General features: G+C 36.4%; 1 protein-coding gene across 1 annotated transcript in view; it reads right to left on the minus strand.

The window, feature by feature from the left end:
- Positions 1-1,388: 1,388 nt before the first annotated feature.
- LOC121418461 (papilin-like) overlaps positions 1,389-19,459 on the minus strand; it is a 167,206-nt gene continuing 149,135 nt past the window's right edge. Inside the window, 14 exon segments of the mRNA XM_041612350.1 lie at positions 1,389-2,440; positions 2,731-2,820; positions 6,701-6,880; positions 7,353-7,643; positions 8,182-8,466; positions 8,872-9,105; positions 9,795-10,004; positions 11,086-11,313; positions 13,036-13,290; positions 14,434-14,637; positions 14,992-15,159; positions 15,758-15,958; positions 17,264-17,437; positions 18,239-18,427. Of these exon segments, the coding sequence (XP_041468284.1) occupies positions 2,283-2,440; positions 2,731-2,820; positions 6,701-6,880; positions 7,353-7,643; positions 8,182-8,466; positions 8,872-9,105; positions 9,795-10,004; positions 11,086-11,313; positions 13,036-13,290; positions 14,434-14,637; positions 14,992-15,159; positions 15,758-15,958; positions 17,264-17,437; positions 18,239-18,427 (2,867 nt within the window). The 3' untranslated portion in view covers positions 1,389-2,282.

A 19,459-nucleotide genomic window follows, 5' to 3' on the forward strand; every position in this document is an offset into this window, starting at 1 on the left:
ATAAATGCAGAGTAAACCTAGAAAAGTATTTTTTGCAACTTATTTGCAATAACTGAATGAATGAATCTTTATGATCACTTTTAAGAAACAATGATAATATCATGTATAACATATCTACACTTAACCTCATAGACACACAAGTTGAAACATACAAAAAGCACCCACTGAAATATATATATTTATAAATAAGAAGTATTAATACCACGGGTGTTATATACAAAAGAATTTGGGCTATGCCATAGTAATTTCAAAATAATTACCAATAGAAATTAAAAATGTAAAAAAAATGTTAAGAGGCTCAAAGGCTAATCACAACAATCAACACAAAAATATATATGTACATCAACTTTCTAAGACTGTTGTGAAACTAATATTAAACTTAAGCTTATAAATATGTTGTATCTTAAAATCAAAATTGTATAACATAAAGCATTCTAGAAGCACATTTGCTGAAATATTTCATGACAAGATAAGTGGACTATGTTGATTTCTAATGCATATTCAGGATCATTTGCGAATGTTTTGTTCAAATATACATTCCATTGTGCTTACAAAATGTAAAAAAAATGATTTCTAGGCCTGAAAGAGTTGAGGAACTGAAAGACAATGGAGGGGGTCATCCTAAGAATTGCATACTTGCATTCACACCGTCTTTACTTCCATATTGGTCATTATCAGATCCCATCTTTGTTGATATTTGGGGAGTATCCATAACAAGTTTTGTCAGGGATTTTCACTGACAGTTACAAGCTACCGAAACCATTGCAAATTATTGGCTCAGAGCAAAATCACCATTTCTTTCATGAAATGCTCCCCCTATTACTGCTACTGAATGGAGGAGGTGATGTCACATACTGCTCTTTCAGCATGTGAGTTTCGTAACAATTATATATAGGCTATCCACCAAACTTCCAGGGCCCTGTCTTACAAAGAGTTACGATTTATCCGATCAATCGCAACTATGGACGGCCAGCAACATCAACAACTATTATGCATCTTTTTTCGAAATATTTTATAACTATGATGCATATTCATGCATTCATTGTTTTCTTGAAAATTCACTGTGCTTCTCTTTGCATGCAAAGGTCATTGTGCATATTTTTCGCAGAAATAATCATGACACTGATGGATTTCCATAGAGTTACGATTGATCGGATCAATTGTTGCACTTTGTCAGATGGGGCCCAGGATTGGTATGATTTCATACTAGTAAAAGTAACAGACACATTATTTGAATCATTAATGTAGTATCAAGTCTCATGCCTGGTGGGTGTTTCATAAAGCTGTTTGTAATATACAAATGACTTTACACACGACTGGTGATCCTTTCTTGTGCTATGTGATATCCCTATGTAATTGAGTTATGACATAAGAACATGTACCAGTCGTGCGTAAAGTCGTTCATAACTTTACGAACAGCTTTATGAAACACCCACCTATTTATATATCCCCCTTCAGTCGCATACCAAACACAGGCAAGACAGGGCCCTGTTTCACAAAGACTTGTTATAATAACAAATGCACCATTTCTATCACAAGTTCACTATCAGCCAATCACATTGAACGATTTCAGTGGATTTACACTTATCATAACAAGTTTTTTTGAAAAAGGACCCTGGACATGAGTTATGCAGTAAGTTTATAGCATTGAGATTATTAACAATCTTGTTGTTAATGTCGGATATTACCAACCTTTATAAAAAGAAAAATATTAAGTTAGAAAATCAGATCCACAACTTCAAAACATTTGGAAGCACGATTGTGGTGGATGGCATACTGTTTTTTAAACAATCATACACAAATAATTTCATATTGCAATATATTGGTAAGTACCTCATATTGTATCTCCATGTAATAACTAAGTAAAGTGCAGGACCTAACTAAAAGAAATGTGATTTAAAAACCAAAAACAGTTTGAAAGATGTAAACTGTTAAGAACATTAAAATCCCAAATAATTTGTGTTCTGCATTTAAAATATTTACTGACTGACAACTTTGAAGAATATACAATGGTAAAAAATTCAAGATGGAATTTAAATTTAACATAAAATGATCTGATTCTCCTCAGATTATTAATAATTTGGGGGGTCTTGACCAAGTCAAAAAAATAAAGGACATAACAAAATTTAACTTTATTTTCAAATGAGAAGTTTTGAAAACTTTTCTCTTAGGATAATAACCGAGATTAAACAAGAGGTACCTAAATTATAAAATAAAAATATGAAGATATCTGGAGTGGTCTTGGTTGGCAAAATGGTAAAAATCAGCTCCTCCTCATACATTCAAGGCGTAGCAGTGGTGAGTGGTAGCATGCCATTGTCTCGACATGTTCTACAACAGAACTTGCCGTACGGATACGTCGAGCAAAGCTTTGCTATAACAATGAGCTGACAGGATACGTACTGTGGCTGGTCTTGACAATTTGGATCAACCTCGGCACCTGAGTAAAGGGTGGGAAGAAAGATGGGGAAAGGGGATTATACCTTCTGGTGGTGACGTTGATGATGGTGGTAATGATGATAATGGAGATGATAGCAGTGATGATTACAATGGTAATGATGTTGTGATGATTAAGGTGGAGACGTTGAAAATAAATATTGATGAATGACTTCTGAAGCAACTTTCAAAATAGAAATATCCACATTAAGTTTATAAGTTGAAAAATATTATTCTAAAATTCATGCTACCAATGCCAATTTATTGATAAATATATTGACTTTATTGATTTACCTGATACAGAAATCACTGCATTTGCTGTTCTTGTACTGATTCCATTTGCTGCTGTACAAGAGTATTTACCAGCATCTGTTTGTTTTATGTCTAAATGGGAGAGAAAAAGTGAAAATTTTTACTTTTAGAGCTGAAGTCCAAGTCACCACTCTACATTACCCTGTTAGAAAAGACACAGTGTGTTCACACAATGAAGTATGGGAAGATGTGATTTATGAATTTTACATTGTAAAAGTAATTTCAAACTGTGGACACCACTACATAGTCCATAGTGTCAAATTGACTTTTGCACTGTGTACACAGTGTTAGATAAATTTTATAGTGTGGTCACATAGTGGACACAGTGTGAGGTAAATTTTATAGTGTGGTCACATAGTGGACACAGTGTGAGGTAAATTTTATAGTGTGGTCACATAGTGGACACAGTGTCAGGTAAATTTTATAGTGTGGTCACATAGTGGACACAGTGTGAGGTAAATTTTATAGTGTGGTCACATAGTGGACACAGTGTGAGGTAAATTTTATAGTGTGGTCACATAAAGTTTAGTGAGATAAATTTTATAGTGTGGTCAAATAGTGGACACAGTGTGAGGTAAATTTTATAGTGTGGTCACATAAAGTTTAGTGAGATAAATTTTATAGTGTGGTCAAATAGTGGACACTGTGTGAGGTAAATTTTATAGTATGGTCACATAGTGGACAGAGTGTGAGGTAAATTTTATAGTATGGTCACATAGTGGACAGAGTGTGAGGTAAATTTTATAGTATGGTCACATAGTGGACAGAGTGTGAGGTAAATTTTATAGTGTGGTCACATAGTGGACACAGTGTGAGGTAAATTTCATAGTGTGGTCACATAAAGTTTAGTGAGATAAATTTTATAGTGTGGTCACATGGTGGACACTGTGTGAGGTAAATTTCATATGGTCACATAGTGGACAGAGTGTGAGGTAAATTTTATAGTATGGTCACATAGTGGACAGAGTGTGAGGTAAATTTTATAGTATGGTCACATAGTGGACACAGTGTGAGGTAAATTTTATAGTGTGGTCACATACAGTGTAGCGAGATAAATTTTATAGTGTGGTCACATAGTGGACACAGTGTGAGGTAAATTTTATAGTGTGGTCACAAAGTTTAGTGAGATAAATTTTATAGTGTGGTCAAATAGTGGACACAGTGTGAGGTAAATTTTATAGTGTGGTCACATAAAGTTTAGTGAGATAAATTTTATAGTGTGGTCACATAGTGGACACAGTGTGAGGTAAATTTCATAGTATGGTCACATAGTGGACAGAGTGTGAGGTAAATTTTATAGTATGGTCACATAGTGGACAGAGTGTGAGGTATATTTTACAGTATGGTCACATAGTGGACAGAGTGTGAGGTAAATTTTATAGTATGGTCACAAAAGGCGGTGCTGCACCATCCCGAGTTTGCTCAATCTCGAGATTTTAGCCCGATCAGCCCTCTTCGCGATTAATCTCGAGATTCAAGAAACCCCGTCTCCACCATCGCACGAAGAGCGATTCTTACTCGAGCGAGGCAACAAGCCCGATATTCCGAGCATGCGCACTTTCGATCTTGGAGTTTCAACGGCCCGCGCTTTTGAATAACTTCCCGCGATATGCAATCAAGTACATGTACTCTTTCGCCGAATTCGACCGTTGTTATGCAACAATCCTCTCAGCTCAGCCGCGCTATAATTATAAGCGAGTGATGGCGGACTCCGAGGCAACGACAGAGGGGGAGAGAGAGAGGGGAGGAAAGAAATGCTATTTGCTCACATTTTGCGAAGGAATAAGACGACAATGCTGTCAGTATTGTTATTGACTATGACCATCGTCGATAATGAGCGCCTCCCCCATCGGTCTGGTCTCTCCCAAAATCCATTCACGGGGGGCTTGACACCATCGTTGCTGATTGGGGAATTGATGAACGCTATGATAAAGTTGACTTTCGCATGCGTTCGGTATAATCGCTGTTTATGTTTTTACCAAGGCGGAAATGGAACGCGAATTGCATTATGGACTGAAGGTCATGAATAAATTAACCCGAGTCCAAACCCGAGTGCGTCTGCACCTACGAATTAGCGCGATAATTCGTAAATAGCGCGCTATTTTGCAAATAAACCCGAGTTGACTTGGGATTGCAATCTCGAGATTAATCCTACGAACTAGTGCGATAATTGCGTCTGCATTACAAACAATCTCGAGATTTTTCAGATCGGGATAATTTGCCGGATCAGAAATAGCGCGCTAATTTGAAAACTCGGGATGGTGCAGACGGCCCTATAGTGGACAGAGTGTGAGGTAAATTTTATAGTGTGGTCACATAGTTGACACAGTGTGAGGTAAATTTTATAGTGTGGTCACATAAAGTTTAGTGAGATAAATTTTATAGTGTGGTCACATAGTGGACACAGTGTGAGGTAAATTTTATAGTGTGGTCACATAAAGTTTAGTGAGATAAATTTTATAGTGTGGTCAAATAGTGGACACTGTGTGAGGTAAATTTCATATGGTCACATAGTGGACAGAGTGTGAGGTAAATTTTATAGTATGGTCACATAGTGGACAGAGTGTGAGGTAAATTTTATAGTATGGTCACATAGTGGACACAGTGTGAGGTAAATTTTATAGTGTGGTCACATACAGTGTAGCGAGATAAATTTTATAGTGTGGTCACATAGTGGACACAGTGTGAGGTAAATTTTATAGTGTGGTCACATAAAGTTTAGTGAGATAAATTTTATAGTGTGGTCAAATAGTGGACACAGTGTGAGGTAAATTTTATAGTGTGGTCACATAAAGTTTAGTGAGATAAATTTTATAGTGTGGTCAAATAGTGGACACTGTGTGAGGTAAATTTTATAGTATGGTCACATAGTGGACAGAGTGTGAGGTAAATTTTATAGTATGGTCACATAGTGGACAGAGTGTGAGGTAAATTTTATAGTATGGTCACATAGTGGACAGAGTGTGAGGTAAATTTTATAGTGTGGTCACATAGTGGACACAGTGTGAGGTAAATTTTATAGTGTGGTCACATAAAGTTTAGTGAGATAAATTTTATAGTGTGGTCACATAGTGGACACAGTGTGAGGTAAATTTTATAGTGTGGTCACATAAAGTTTAGTGAGATAAATTTTATAGTGTGGTCACATAGTGGACACAGTGTGAGGTAAATTTCATAGTATGGTCACATAGTGGACAGAGTGTGAGGTAAATTTTATAGTATGGTCACATAGTGGACAGAGTGTGAGATAAATTTTATAGTATGGTCACATAGTGGACACAGTGTGAGGTAAATTTTATAGTGTGGTCACATACAGTGTAGTGAGATAAATTTTATAGTGTGGTCACATAGTGGACACAGTGTGAGGTAAATTTTATAGTGTGGTCACATACAGTGTAGCGAGATAAATTTTATAGTGTGGTCACATAGTGGACACAGTGTTAGGTAAATTTTATAGTGTGGTCACATAGTGGACACAGTGTGAGGTAAATTTTATAGTGTGGTCATATAGTGGACACAGTGTGAGGTAAATTTTATATTGTGGTCATATACAGTGTAGTGAGATAAATTTTATAGTGTGGTCACATAGTGGACACAGTGTGAGGTAAATTTTATAGTGTAGTCACATAGTGGACACTGAAATAAATTTTAAAGTGTGGTCACAAAGTGGACAGTGTGAGATAAATTTTATAGTGTGGTCACATAGTGGACAGTGTGAGATAAATTTTACAGTGTGGTCACATAGTGGACTATGTGATAATGTAACTCATATTCACAGTGTGTCCAAATAGTGGACAAGGTTAAAATGTGATCCATACTTTAAAAATGCCTAAATTACACAGACTAAAGGTTATCCCACATTGTCTTTCACACTGTGAACACACTGTAGGACACTGTTTTTCTTAAAATAGGGATAACCTCTTCATAAAAAAGATACAACGAAAACTCATACCTCTAATTGTTAGATCATTAGTTGAACCTATGATGAATCGATTGGTATTGGGTAAAGGAGCATCATTACGATTCCACATAACATTAGGTTTAGGCGACCCTGTGGTTCCGCAAAGAAGGTTGACGGTATCACCCTCGGTAACTTGTTGGCTGATGGGAGGATCCACTATTGCAACTTCAGCTGAAATAAGAAAGAAAAAAAAATGATATCGTTAGTGGATTGAGAAAACCTTGGATCTAAAAATGTCAAATGTCCTAGAGCACAAACTCATGGTGGCCAACACAAAACATTTAACGTATGGGATCACCTTTCCCTTGACATTCTCTGGTGGTGGGATTTCATAGGCTAAAGGAGGGTTGGGATTTGGACAAGACATCACTTGAATGACTACCTGGAAATTATCCCCAAAACTATGCCTAATTTTCACCAAATAAAAAATTCCAATTTATAGGAGAAATGAAAGTGCAATTTGTTGCTAAACATACATTCAATCTTGGCTATTAAGGTAAAAAATAAAGTCAAATAATCATAAAATCTTTCCAAGTCATCCTCTCTTCATATTCAGCGCTTGTGAATTTTTCAGCTAGGTCAAAGCTCTTTCTTCAGTCCCAACAGATTCGACTTTGGTAAGGTTGACTAATTTCCATCTCACCTTCTACAATAAGAGTAAAGACTCTCATCTGTATAATGCCATACATGTTCCTGGCAGTACACTTGTAGGTGCCCATGTCCGCTAGGTTGACATCACTGATCCTGAGTAGTCCTCCATCTCCTTTAGTGATCCTGTTCTCAATGTCGGAGAGTTCTAACCCTTGGAACTCCCAGGTGATGGTTGGGAGAGGGTTGCCCTTGGCTCTGCAGTTCATGCTGACGCTCTTGCCTTCCCGGACCTTGATGCGAGATTGGCGATGTCCACCACGCCTCCTTGGAGGTCGAGAATGGTCTATGAAGAAAAAGTAGGAAATGAATGAAGAAGTTTCAGCAAAACAGAGCCAATAAGTCAGAATGTGCTTATATTCTATTTATCTATGTATGAAACATATTCATCATGATAATATTGAAAAGTATACTAATAGTTAGGCCCATTTTTTTCCAAAGAGGTTTCAATTGTAGCATGGTACAAAACCATGGACTATATATTTTGTGTGTACATAGTTACATTTATTTCATAAGCAAAGTACACTAAGATAAGAAAATTGAATTATAAATACACCCTTTTCACACAGGGTGCTAAACTCATGCTTAAATAAAGCACGATAATATAACAAAACTTGCACAAACCATGGTTTTGTACTATATTAAAAATGAAACCTCGTGAGAATATGGGCCTAGATAAATGCACTCACAATGGTGAAAACAAAGTATGTAGATTCTTGTGAGTTACTAACTCTTCTTTTTGAAATCTCTTCTAATGAAAAATAAGCACATTTTCAAAGACACATTGAACTTGTTGATTGCAACCAAGCCTTGCACTTTCTCACCTGAAACTGTTATCTCAAAATTTGCTGTATCCGGTTCTCCGACGCCATTATCAGCCACACAGACAAATGGTCCTGAATCGCTGACCTTGGCGTGCAGGATGGTCAATACCCCATCCTCGCCGATCTGGAACCTCCGGTCGTCAAACTCACTGACATCCTGATCAAATCTCCTCCATGAGATGGTTGGGGCTGGGGATCCTGTTGCCTCACAGGTCAGAACCACCATGTCTCCAGGTGTAGCAGAGATTGGAGATTGACTTTGGCCTATGCTTGCTGAGGAAGTACCTTGAGTGCATGGAAAAGGAGAATTTTAAAGAAGTGTAAAGATGCCCCAAAATCAGTCTTAAAAACTCTGTTATGAGAATAATTAATAAAAGTATACATTTTTTTTCTCTCTATAAAATTCATATAACATGTTGTCTAACAGTCCACTAGAGGAATTCAAGACGGGATTCTATGCAATTTAAGTGCTTTGAAAGTTCCCCATCAGCCAAGAGAGATGCTTTAGCGGTACCAATCATATCTGATTACATTTTCTGGCTCGTTATTTTTCTTTCACGTATACTATCTCACAAATAAATTGCTTTAATCAACTTAATATTTCAATTTTTCTGCACATCTTTATGTTTTTGATATATTTCATAGAGGAAATATAGAAATAAATTGAAATAATCTGGTTAAGGGACCAACCTTGGCAATTTGAACTATCAGTACAGTCTTCCTCTTCCGGTATCTCCTCTGGAACATCCTCCTCCTCTCCCTCTAACGTCCCTTCTTCTCCTATGATTATGACATCATTGACATCGATGATGGATGCCTGGGTGGTGACGATGGTGGTCGTTGTCTCTAATCTTGTGTTTGCTACGGTTGGTGTCGCTGCTGCCGAGGTCATCTCGGTCACTGCTTCCGTAGGTTCTACGTTCTCTGCATTGAAAATAAATGAATACATCATTTACATAAACAAAATATTGAGTAACATATTTCAGCTTTATGCCTCCATGGTTGCAACCACATGAGGGAATCTTCACAGTTAGGGGTGATCAATACTGCTGACCAATTTTGAGAATTTGCACAGAAAAAAGTCAGATTGAAGACCAATTTAGATATTTCTACATATAAAGAATTTCATCAACGATAGGCTTCTCTTTTAAAGCCTCTAATAATGTGAGTCATACTCCAGTATCATCTGACATTTCAATCTTACAAGAATGTAGTGGCCATTAATTTTCTCTTTACTCTTAAATTGGAATTGTGTCATGTCTGGCACCCTTTCTCAGTACAAATATTTTTAATTTTTTTGTAATTCAAAAAGCCCTCTGAGCATTTACCTTACAAATACAGTAATTTGATATTAGAAAGGTACATACAACATTATATCCTGATATTTTTAGCTTATTCCATGCTTGAGAACTTTATACACTTAATTTTGATCGGGTAGGTCATTATTTTGCATGCGAATTCACAAAATTTTTCCAATAAAACACATTTCTATCGTATTGTATATCATCAACATCACAATCCATTTTAGGGCACATACACAATTAGATGATCTAGTAAAGAATTGGAATAGTGACACTCACTGGATTTATCAAAACTAAAAATGTATTTTTTACCAACTGTGCAGTCTGGTTCTTCACCCCTCCTTCTGGTTCCCGGTATCTCCTCTCCGGCTTCGTTGACACACCAGCAGTACCTTGCCTGGCCTTCATAACACTGGATAGGTGCATAGGAACCGTCTGAGGTGCACTCGGGGATGTAACGGTTCTCAGCCTCGCCGCTCGTAGCAAGGCTCTCCTGTTGATGGATCTGACAGACCGTCAGGACTGAAGGCAAAAAGGGCGGGGGGGGGGGGATGAGCAATACAAGTGTTATGTAACATCTTTATTTTTCATACTTGTCTTAACTTTCACCCCTATCACTGGTCGACACAATAATCAGAATAGAGCTTTTTCAAAACTTTTTATTTTATGGACATGTTATTTAATTCACTCAAATTGAAATATTATATAAATTCTTATTCCATTTTAAACCAATCACATGATTTATGCTTGCCATAACAGACCATTCATATTTTTGTTATTTCTCTGATTTAATTCACTCTATTTCTATATTTTTCTAATAAATCAAACATGATAGTGGAAAACTGATGAATTATCCGTTTATTTTAAAGGATTCTTTTATCAGTAGTAACTTTCATTTTATTAGCATTAGAATAATTTCAAAAACTACAATTGATTCATGATTTGTGTCTTAACTTTGGATAATTATATTAATTCTTGATTTACTTTTGTAAACTGAACATTTTCACCCTCCAGTTTGCCTGGTTTCTGTTGTTTTATAAACCAATTTATTTCAATTTAAGAAGAGATCCTGCAATACTGCTTATTTCAAATACAACAGGTACACCAACAAAACCAACCCTGACTGATCAAAGCTATTTCAAATGATATATAATCGGTCAGTTTGGAGTTTGTTCCCTTGGTGAAACTGTAGCCTGAAGAAACATATTGGCCCGAATTCACAAAGATGGTTTTGAAAACCCACGGTTGAGTCCATGATTCATGCAGATTTCCTGTAAAAATTACGCTTATTTTAGCGCGTTTATTAAACAATGTCCAAAATGTCCGAATTGACGACTTGTTTCCATGGTTAGATACGCTATTTTATTCATAAGTCCACTGTTTGAAGAGTGGACTCATGAATAAAATAGTGTGGATAACCACGGCAACAGGCGTCAATTTGGCGCACTGTGACAAAAGCACGCATCAGCATTGGACATTTTTTTAACATACGCAGTAAAATAAGCGTAATTTATACAAGAAATCTACATAAACCATGGACTCAACCGTGGGTTTTCAAAACCACCTTTGTGAATTCGGGCCATAAAGATTGGCCTTTACCCACCTCTGGTACTTATCCCATCACAGGACCTAGGTGTGGCCATCTCAGGGTCAACATCCACTGCAAACAGGACAGACCCAGTGGATTCATTCACACAAAGACAGCCTCTCTCTGTCTGACACTGCAGCTTGGCAAACAGACCTTGAGGCGTACACTGTGGCATGTATTCTGAAGATTGGGTACCTTCTGTGACCATCCTGTATGTGGTGAAGCATACAGAGTCTAGGATACCTGTAGGAGTAGAGAAGGTGGAAAGTTATGGGTTATAATTGATGCTTTTTATTTAGAGCCAAGGAAGGTGTTTCATAAAGCCATACATAAAGGCCCTGTCACATCGCTCCGTGCAAGCCTTGCATGTGACTTGTGGGTAACTAGTTTTTGCTATCCGTATGTCGCCCGCATTGACAGCATATTGCACGCATCTCACAAGCGGTTGCCCAAAGAAGCGCAACTTTGTTGTGCGTGAGTAGCGGGCAATCACCCGCAACTTACCTGAATGGCTTGCATGGGACAATGTGACCTTAACTTATGAACAAGTGGAATGCCTCTGGCCGTCTCACCTGCATCACGCGGTTCAATATAGCAGCAGTGCTGACTTTGAATACTACTCTAACTCGCACAAGATGTTCAGTGATACATGGTTACTCTTATGTCCACTTTTTATGAACTAGACCAATAAACTTACAGAGATTCACCAAAAAACCCCAACATGGCCAAAGTTCATTGACCTTACATGACCTTTGACCTTGATCATGTGACCTGAAACTCAAACAGGATATTCAGTGATACTTGATTACTCTTATGTACAAGTTTCATGAATCAGATCCATAAACTTTCAAAGTTATGATGGTAATTCAACAGATACACCCAATTCGGCCAAAGTTCATTGACCTTTGACCTTGGTCATGTGACCTGAAACGTGCACAGGATGTTCAGTGATACTTGATTACTCTAATGTCCAAGTTTAATGAACTAGACCAATAAACTATCAAAGTTATGATGGTAATTCAACAGATACCCCTGATTCGGCCAAAGTTCATTGACCCTAAATGACCTTTGACCTTAATCATGAGACCTGAAACTTGCACAAAATTTTCAGTGATGCTTGATTACTATTATGTCCAAGTTTCATGAATCAGATCCATAAACTTTCAAAGTTATGATGGGAATTCAACAGATATCCCCAATTCGGCCAAAGTTCATTGACCCTAAATGAACTTTGACCTTGGTCATGTGACGTGAAACTCATGCAGGATGTTCAGTGATACTTGATTAACCTTATGTCCAAGTTTCATGAACTAGGTCCATATATTTTCTAAGTTATGATGACATTTCAAAAACTTAACCACAGGTTAAGATTTCGATGTTGATTCCTCCAACATGGTCTAAGTTCATTGACCCTAAATGACCTTTGACCTTGGTCATGTGACATGAAACTCTAATAGGATGTTCAGTAATACTTGATTAACCTTATGGCCAAGTTTCATGAACTAGGTCCATATACTTTCTAAGTTATGATGTCATTTCAAAAACTTAACCTCAGGTTAAGATTTGATGTTGACGCCGCCGCCGCCGTCGGAAAAGCGGCGCCTATAGTCTCACTTTGCTTCGCAGGTGAGACAAAAACTGAATGTACGGCCAGTGATTCTTTTTGCGGTAAATGATACATCCCTATGGAGCTGGCATAGGACCTAATAACATGATCCAGTCATAAGTGAAGTAGTTTGTAACTATACTAACAACTTTATAAAACAAACATCCAAACAGATACTATCTCAATAAAGGCACAAGTTGGATTGGTTGAAGATCAAGATGCATGAGATATCTAGAGTTGCATTTGATTCTGCAAATGACCCCTGGTAATAACTGCTCCTTAAGGAACTAACCTGAAGAAAAAATAGTTCTATTCACCCCAAATCCCATTTTCAGATACGAAATGTCTAGGCCACCTACCTTGACAGCTTGGTCTATCCTGTCCCGGTAGCGTCCTGGTGAAGTCCAGTTCCTCACCGTTCTCATTGACACACCAACAATAATCATTGTTAGATCCATAGCACTGCATGGGTTCATAGTCTCCACTCTCGGTGCATTGAGGAACATAGCTACCCTGAGCTGTACGCTGATCCTGCTGGCATAGGGTCAGCTCAGCCATGTCTACAGTGGTCGTCCTGATGGTCGGTCGGGAGTTGCCAGCGCTGTCTGGATAGACTGAATTTAGGGAATATATACAGTGTAAGGAGTGTAAGGAAGGTGGATTTATGATTTCATTGAGTTGAGAGGTGTTTGATTAATATCTGTTGGGTTGAAAATATTCAGACCAGGCAATTTTTCTTTGTTTTAATTGACCGAGAAGCACAGGTGTCTGTTACTATGGTAACTATTAAATAAAGGATTCACACTTGATAGCTTTCTATTCCGCATATGACTTGCTGGGTAAATCATTATGATATCAGAAGTAGATATGAAATTGGTCATCAATTATAAAAAAATTCATAATATATGTTGGTATTTTTATTACTATAACTGAAATTTATGTGAAATTACAAATTGACTGTTATCACCGTCATCACCACTATCATCATCATCAATAATATCATTGTCACTATCATAGTTTTAATTAACATTACCGTCAGTAGTAGTCCTGTAACCTATGTTCCACTCAAATTATATTTTAACTATATCAAAGAGTGTTAAAAGGTCGGTGAAGTGTTTATAATTGAGAATCAGAAGAATTTTCAAGACATGGCAAAGAAAGGATGTGCATGAAAATATATCCTAACAAAAGAAAGTTGTATGGTATCAGCAGTAGATATGAAAATAGTCACAATTCTCAAACACTCTTTGTATATTTTTATCTATTTTGATAATATTTCCACTTAAATACATCAAACTCCTAAAAACATTTTTAAACACCATATATCAAACCTTCACAATGGCTTAAACTGCAAGGTACTCTTGAACATAACAAATATTTCAATGATTTTGACTTGAATTCTTAAGATCATGTGGACAATCAAGCATGGAACATATAAAACATTAATGATACAAATAAATTATCCCGAATGTGCTTTGTTTTGCTTGTTTTTATAGTTATTTCCACACTGCATCTAATTCACTTTTGCAACTTAATATTTTTTACACTCATCAATGGAAAAGTCATGTTAGTGGGTGATTTTTTTTGTAATACTCTCAAAATTTATATTTTTTCCAAGATGGGAGAGATGGGAGAGGGTTGTAAAGCTTCTGCTTTTAATGACACCTCCACAAAGTAAAATGATTGAAGTTTGATATGCATTTTCTATAATTTTCCTTTGATTTGGAAATTAATAAGTTAATAGATTAAACAAATACCTGAGCAGTCGAGCCTGAGTGTGTGAAGCTGTCTAGTGATTCTGCTGCCATCGATCTCTTCACCAAGGTCTGTCACACACCAACAATCACCGCTCCTAGGAGGGCACTGGAGGGGTTCAAAGCTACCATCAAACTTACACTGGGGTTGGTCAAGCACCCCGGATGCCTCATGGAGGGCGCGCAGACGCTCGCAAAGTGTCTTGCCTGGTCGTTTTGAGGTTTGAGAAAATGGGAAGATGGTATAGAAGAGTGGGTGGTTATAAAAATACCATATTGACTGTACTATTATTTAAATTTGAAAATGCTGAATACGTCTTTACAAATTGTCGTATAATAGCCATAGTTTTTAAATCAAGAGATGTTCTAAAGTTAGAAAAGCAATGATAGTAAGGTGTTCAAATTATACTTTTGTTTTAGTAAGATCTCACAATCACATCTTCAAGGCAAAATATTCACTTTGCCACATCAAATTATTACAGTATTATAAATGAATTAGCAATAGCCATATCCCTTGCCTTTTTATTCCAAAATTAAAATGTGATAAAAATGATTGCATACCTTCAACATAACAGGCTTCCTGGCAAGCCAGCTCAGTCTCAAATCTGTTGTTATTGCCTTGACAACCACCTTACACAAAGTCCTTGCATTTACCTTCTGTTACATCATATGCCCACATAGGGAAGTAGGCAAAGCAGTTTCCTGGATCTGCAGCTACACTACACTGCTCTGTAATTAAGAACAGAGGTTGACAACTAGTTACACACCATTTGTTTTTATCAAAAGTTGATAATTTGGTGATCTTCAAATTGACAGACCCCTTTTGAGACACAGGGGCTGCGTGGTATAGTGGTTAGAGCATTGGACTCATGATCGCAAGGTTGTGAGTTTGAATCCCGCTCTGCCATTGTCTTCACTATGATGAAAAGACCCAAGAGTGATACCTGTCGTCAATTGGGTCAGCCACTATGCCTGATTAACTTAAGATGTCAAATGTTTCTCCACTGTAATTGGTAATTTACCAGCTTGGCGTTATACCAGCAAAAAATTGTCACGCTGAATTGCTACGGGGTACCATAACAGACACAGAAACAGAGTTAGTAATATATGTAGTATTATTCTTTGAACTTGTTAATCTACCTTCTTTTTTCAACATCTTTGTGCTGAAGATATCTTTAGAATATGAGGTTCCATAGAATCATCGTCACTCCTAAATTTGCATATAACCTGTTTTCAAAAAAAGAACACGTTTTGTCAAACATGTAATTAAATTCTAAAGCAAATACAAGCATAATTGTAAAGAAATTTTTGAAAAAAATTAACTTACCATACTTAGTAATTGGCACAACATGGTCTATAAGATTGGCATTGCATCTTTCCTCACACGACTGCTTGTTCATGAAACGATTTTGGTTACCGCGGCAACCAGAATACTCAAAATCTTCGCACATTCGAGTGTCGGCATTGAAGAACCACCTGACGTGAGAGTCCCTGCAGTCCCCATACTCTGCCTGCAGAGTGCATGGATCTTAATACAAACAAATATGATTATTTATATTAATTATACTAATGACACTATGAAATTTTATCTCTCAAAGCAGCATGAAAGGAGACTTCATGCAACGGATGAATGTCTCCTTGTGAAACCGTAGTCCACATGCTTTGTCTCATTTTGCTTATCTCATATCATTTCCTTTGTATGTATATCTTAATTTTAATGGTCAAATGAATTATAACACTAATGAGTACCTATTAGCCAGAATTATAGACGATGTAATCTGGGAATAAATAGCCAGATGATGGAATGAATTATTCAATTTCTTAAGTTTGAAAAATATATTTACAAAACATGCACATATATCGGAGCAAAACTGTTTTCCTGAGGTTTAACTAGTTTTGTATTGTAGACACATACATCCATACACAAAAAGCAAAACAAATATGTGACATATGTGGCCACTATTTCCATATCATCTGTGTGATACTCAAAGGTGATCGTAATTAATCTTTCATATAATTGGAAGTAATAAACTTTGATAATTCTATTCCATCTCTTTATATATTCAATAAACAAATGATAATCAAGAACACTATCTATGGTAGATGATAACATACAACAGGGCCCCGTCTTACGGGAGTTATGATTGATCCTATCAACCCCACGTATATGGAAATCCATCAATGTCATAATTTGTTCTTTAGGAAATTTGTACAATGTCCTTTGTAAACAAGAGAAGAAATGGTCTCAATTCACACAATTGTTTAAATGTATAGATTAACTATGGCAATTGAAACACAACACTCTCTAAATTGTTCTCTTTCATTATTAATTGGATTTATTTATGAACCCTGTAACATTAAAGATTTGTGATCAGTTACAAATTCTTAACAGTATGACAGATGTTTTGGTTATCAATGGGGAAAAAATTATCTTGATTGGCCAATAACACTTCTTGATTGCTTTTCTGTCACAGGGCCAAAATTGCAACTCTTTTATGGGAAAGAAAAAATATTGCATTTATTGCTGGTAGACAGTTTTTAATAGTGCTGAAAAGACAAGCATGAGGAGATAATTGTGTCATGTTGGACTATCCACAGTTATGCCAATGATTTAAGCTTTATGAATCTGGGACCTAATTTCAAAAAGTGCTACAACTATGGGAACTTTTCCAATTATATCAACTTCCACGGTAACAGGGCTCAGCAGCCAATCACAGTCAAGGTTTCCATGGTAGTTATCATAATGGCAAAGTTACCACAGAAGTCTTTATGAAACCAGCCCCTATTACTGCGAGGTTCACCAAGAAATTATTGATGAATTTCGGTTACATACCATCGTTGAATGTTCCGCAAGCAATTTCACAGTCTGCCTCGGTTCTGAAGCGGTTCTTGTTACCACGACAGCCTCCATACTTGAAGATCTCACATCTGCCAGTCTTCTCATTATAGAAGTAGTTATTGAATGTGCCCTTGCATGGGCCAGGATCAGCTGGCAGAATACAGAGGTCTGAGGGGAAGAATATTATAAGATGTAATTTCTTATCTCTCTATTTCAAATGTCAACCACATAAAAATTAATCACATTTGAAATGATGAAAAAATACCTGTAGTGGTTTGCACATCATGTCCTATCAATAAAATTAATAATATTTTAAACACTTCTATCACATTCTTTTTAAATTATAAACCTATACCTCTGATATACTCAATGAATTATATATCATAACTTGAAAATTCTGCATGATTTAATGATGAAAACATTGTGTTTAAAAAATTAGTCAAATTTTACAGAATAGATCAATGGGAGTAATAGTTTTCAACAGGAATTAACGGCTATTTAATTAGACAATATGAGGTTCCAACCACTGCCATATATTTTTAAAATACAGCAATTACTGAGCTCCCCTCACAATTCTTATATTTCAACACCCGAATGATGATACAACCACTGAAATTGATTTTGGTGTAAATGATCCCAATCAAAATAAAAAGACCAGTTCGTAGTTACTTCATTGACAATTTTGGTAAAATGACCTTTCATTTCTTTCAATGTGATAGGGAGATTTCAAAGCAAGATATTCCGTAAGCCTTACATAGCAGGATGGAGAATAGCACATCAATGAACACTCTATGAAGGTATTCGTTGCATTTCTACTTTGAATGCATATTATAGTATGTTGTACAATGTATTTGGGAAACTGTGAAATACCAATCCTTCGTAGACGCATTGTTGTTTTTATGGATGTAAATGAAAATCACAATTCATGTGAAGAGTGGAACTATGAACTGGCTTATTGATCCAACTCACCTTCTTGTGCGAGTCGCTCGTCATCACCAACACATTCTTCCTTGCATTCTTCATAGGTATCAAAGAGATTGGCGTTACCTCCGCAGCCTCCATACCAGAATTGAATACACTGACCATAGTTGGAGTCAAAGTAGTATTTGACTATCCAAGCTCGGCAAGTACCAGGGTCACTCTTTAGAGAACAACGATCTGGTGGTATGGATGATAGTGTAAAAGAGACATTAGGAAAATCGCACTAATGTTGATAAAATAATGCTATAGCAGAAGCTTTGTTCACTTGCCGAAGTTAAAGTTTATTCATATCATAGAACTGAGTCATACAACATAAATAAAATGAGAGATGATATAGGCATGCTGATGCCATGAAAGACATAAGGAAATTTGAAATAAGGATCATAATGAGATGAATTGAAGAAAGCTATATTCACTATTCAAATTTAGATAAAGTGCATTAATATAAAAGGAACAGAGTGAAACAATAGACATTTGAGAAGAGTCAGAAAACAATAATACATTCTGATGATGTATACAAGTGTATTCATTATCCCACTGCTGCCACCTTGTGGATCAGAGTTAGATTTCTGGACCCTGAACCAAAAGGTCCGGGGAAGCCTTGTGTTAATTGACATGGCATTTATTTAAATTTGCCCCCCTCCACCCAGGTGAAGTTAATTACTTCCTATTGAGAATGAATACCTGCATACCATGGTAATAGCATGGAGCACATTTTTCATATCAAACTCTATATAAAAGTTGAATATTATTACTATTATCCATTTCGAGAACAAATACAGTGCGTCCCAGAAAAACAAAACCGAGATTTAGCGATCATTTATCATTACTTAATCATAAATAAATTGGACAAATGACCTACCAATTTAAAGCTTAGAATCTCCTTTTTCATCTGATATTATTTAGATTATTTCTCATTCACGCATGAGTGAGCAAATACAATTTGGAGAAAGAATATCAAAAACTCATTTGGCGGGGGGTATCTGGGTTTCAAAATGAAAACCACATTTTTGAAAAGTTCAATATCTCCTCTTTAATTTGATACCTAAATTACAGAAAATGGTCAAGAAATAACAAAGTTCTGGTCATTTGAAACAAGGCTTGAATTTCAATAATTTCATAAAATGAAGAGGTTCTCCAGGCTGGCTTTCAAACTCACTCAACACTCTGTTTTGTTGACGATCAGCCATGCATTAAATCTTTTGTTCA

The sequence above is a fragment of the Lytechinus variegatus genome, chromosome 7 (assembly GCF_018143015.1).
Source record: "Lytechinus variegatus isolate NC3 chromosome 7, Lvar_3.0, whole genome shotgun sequence".
Lineage (NCBI taxonomy): Eukaryota > Metazoa > Echinodermata > Echinoidea > Temnopleuroida > Toxopneustidae > Lytechinus > Lytechinus variegatus.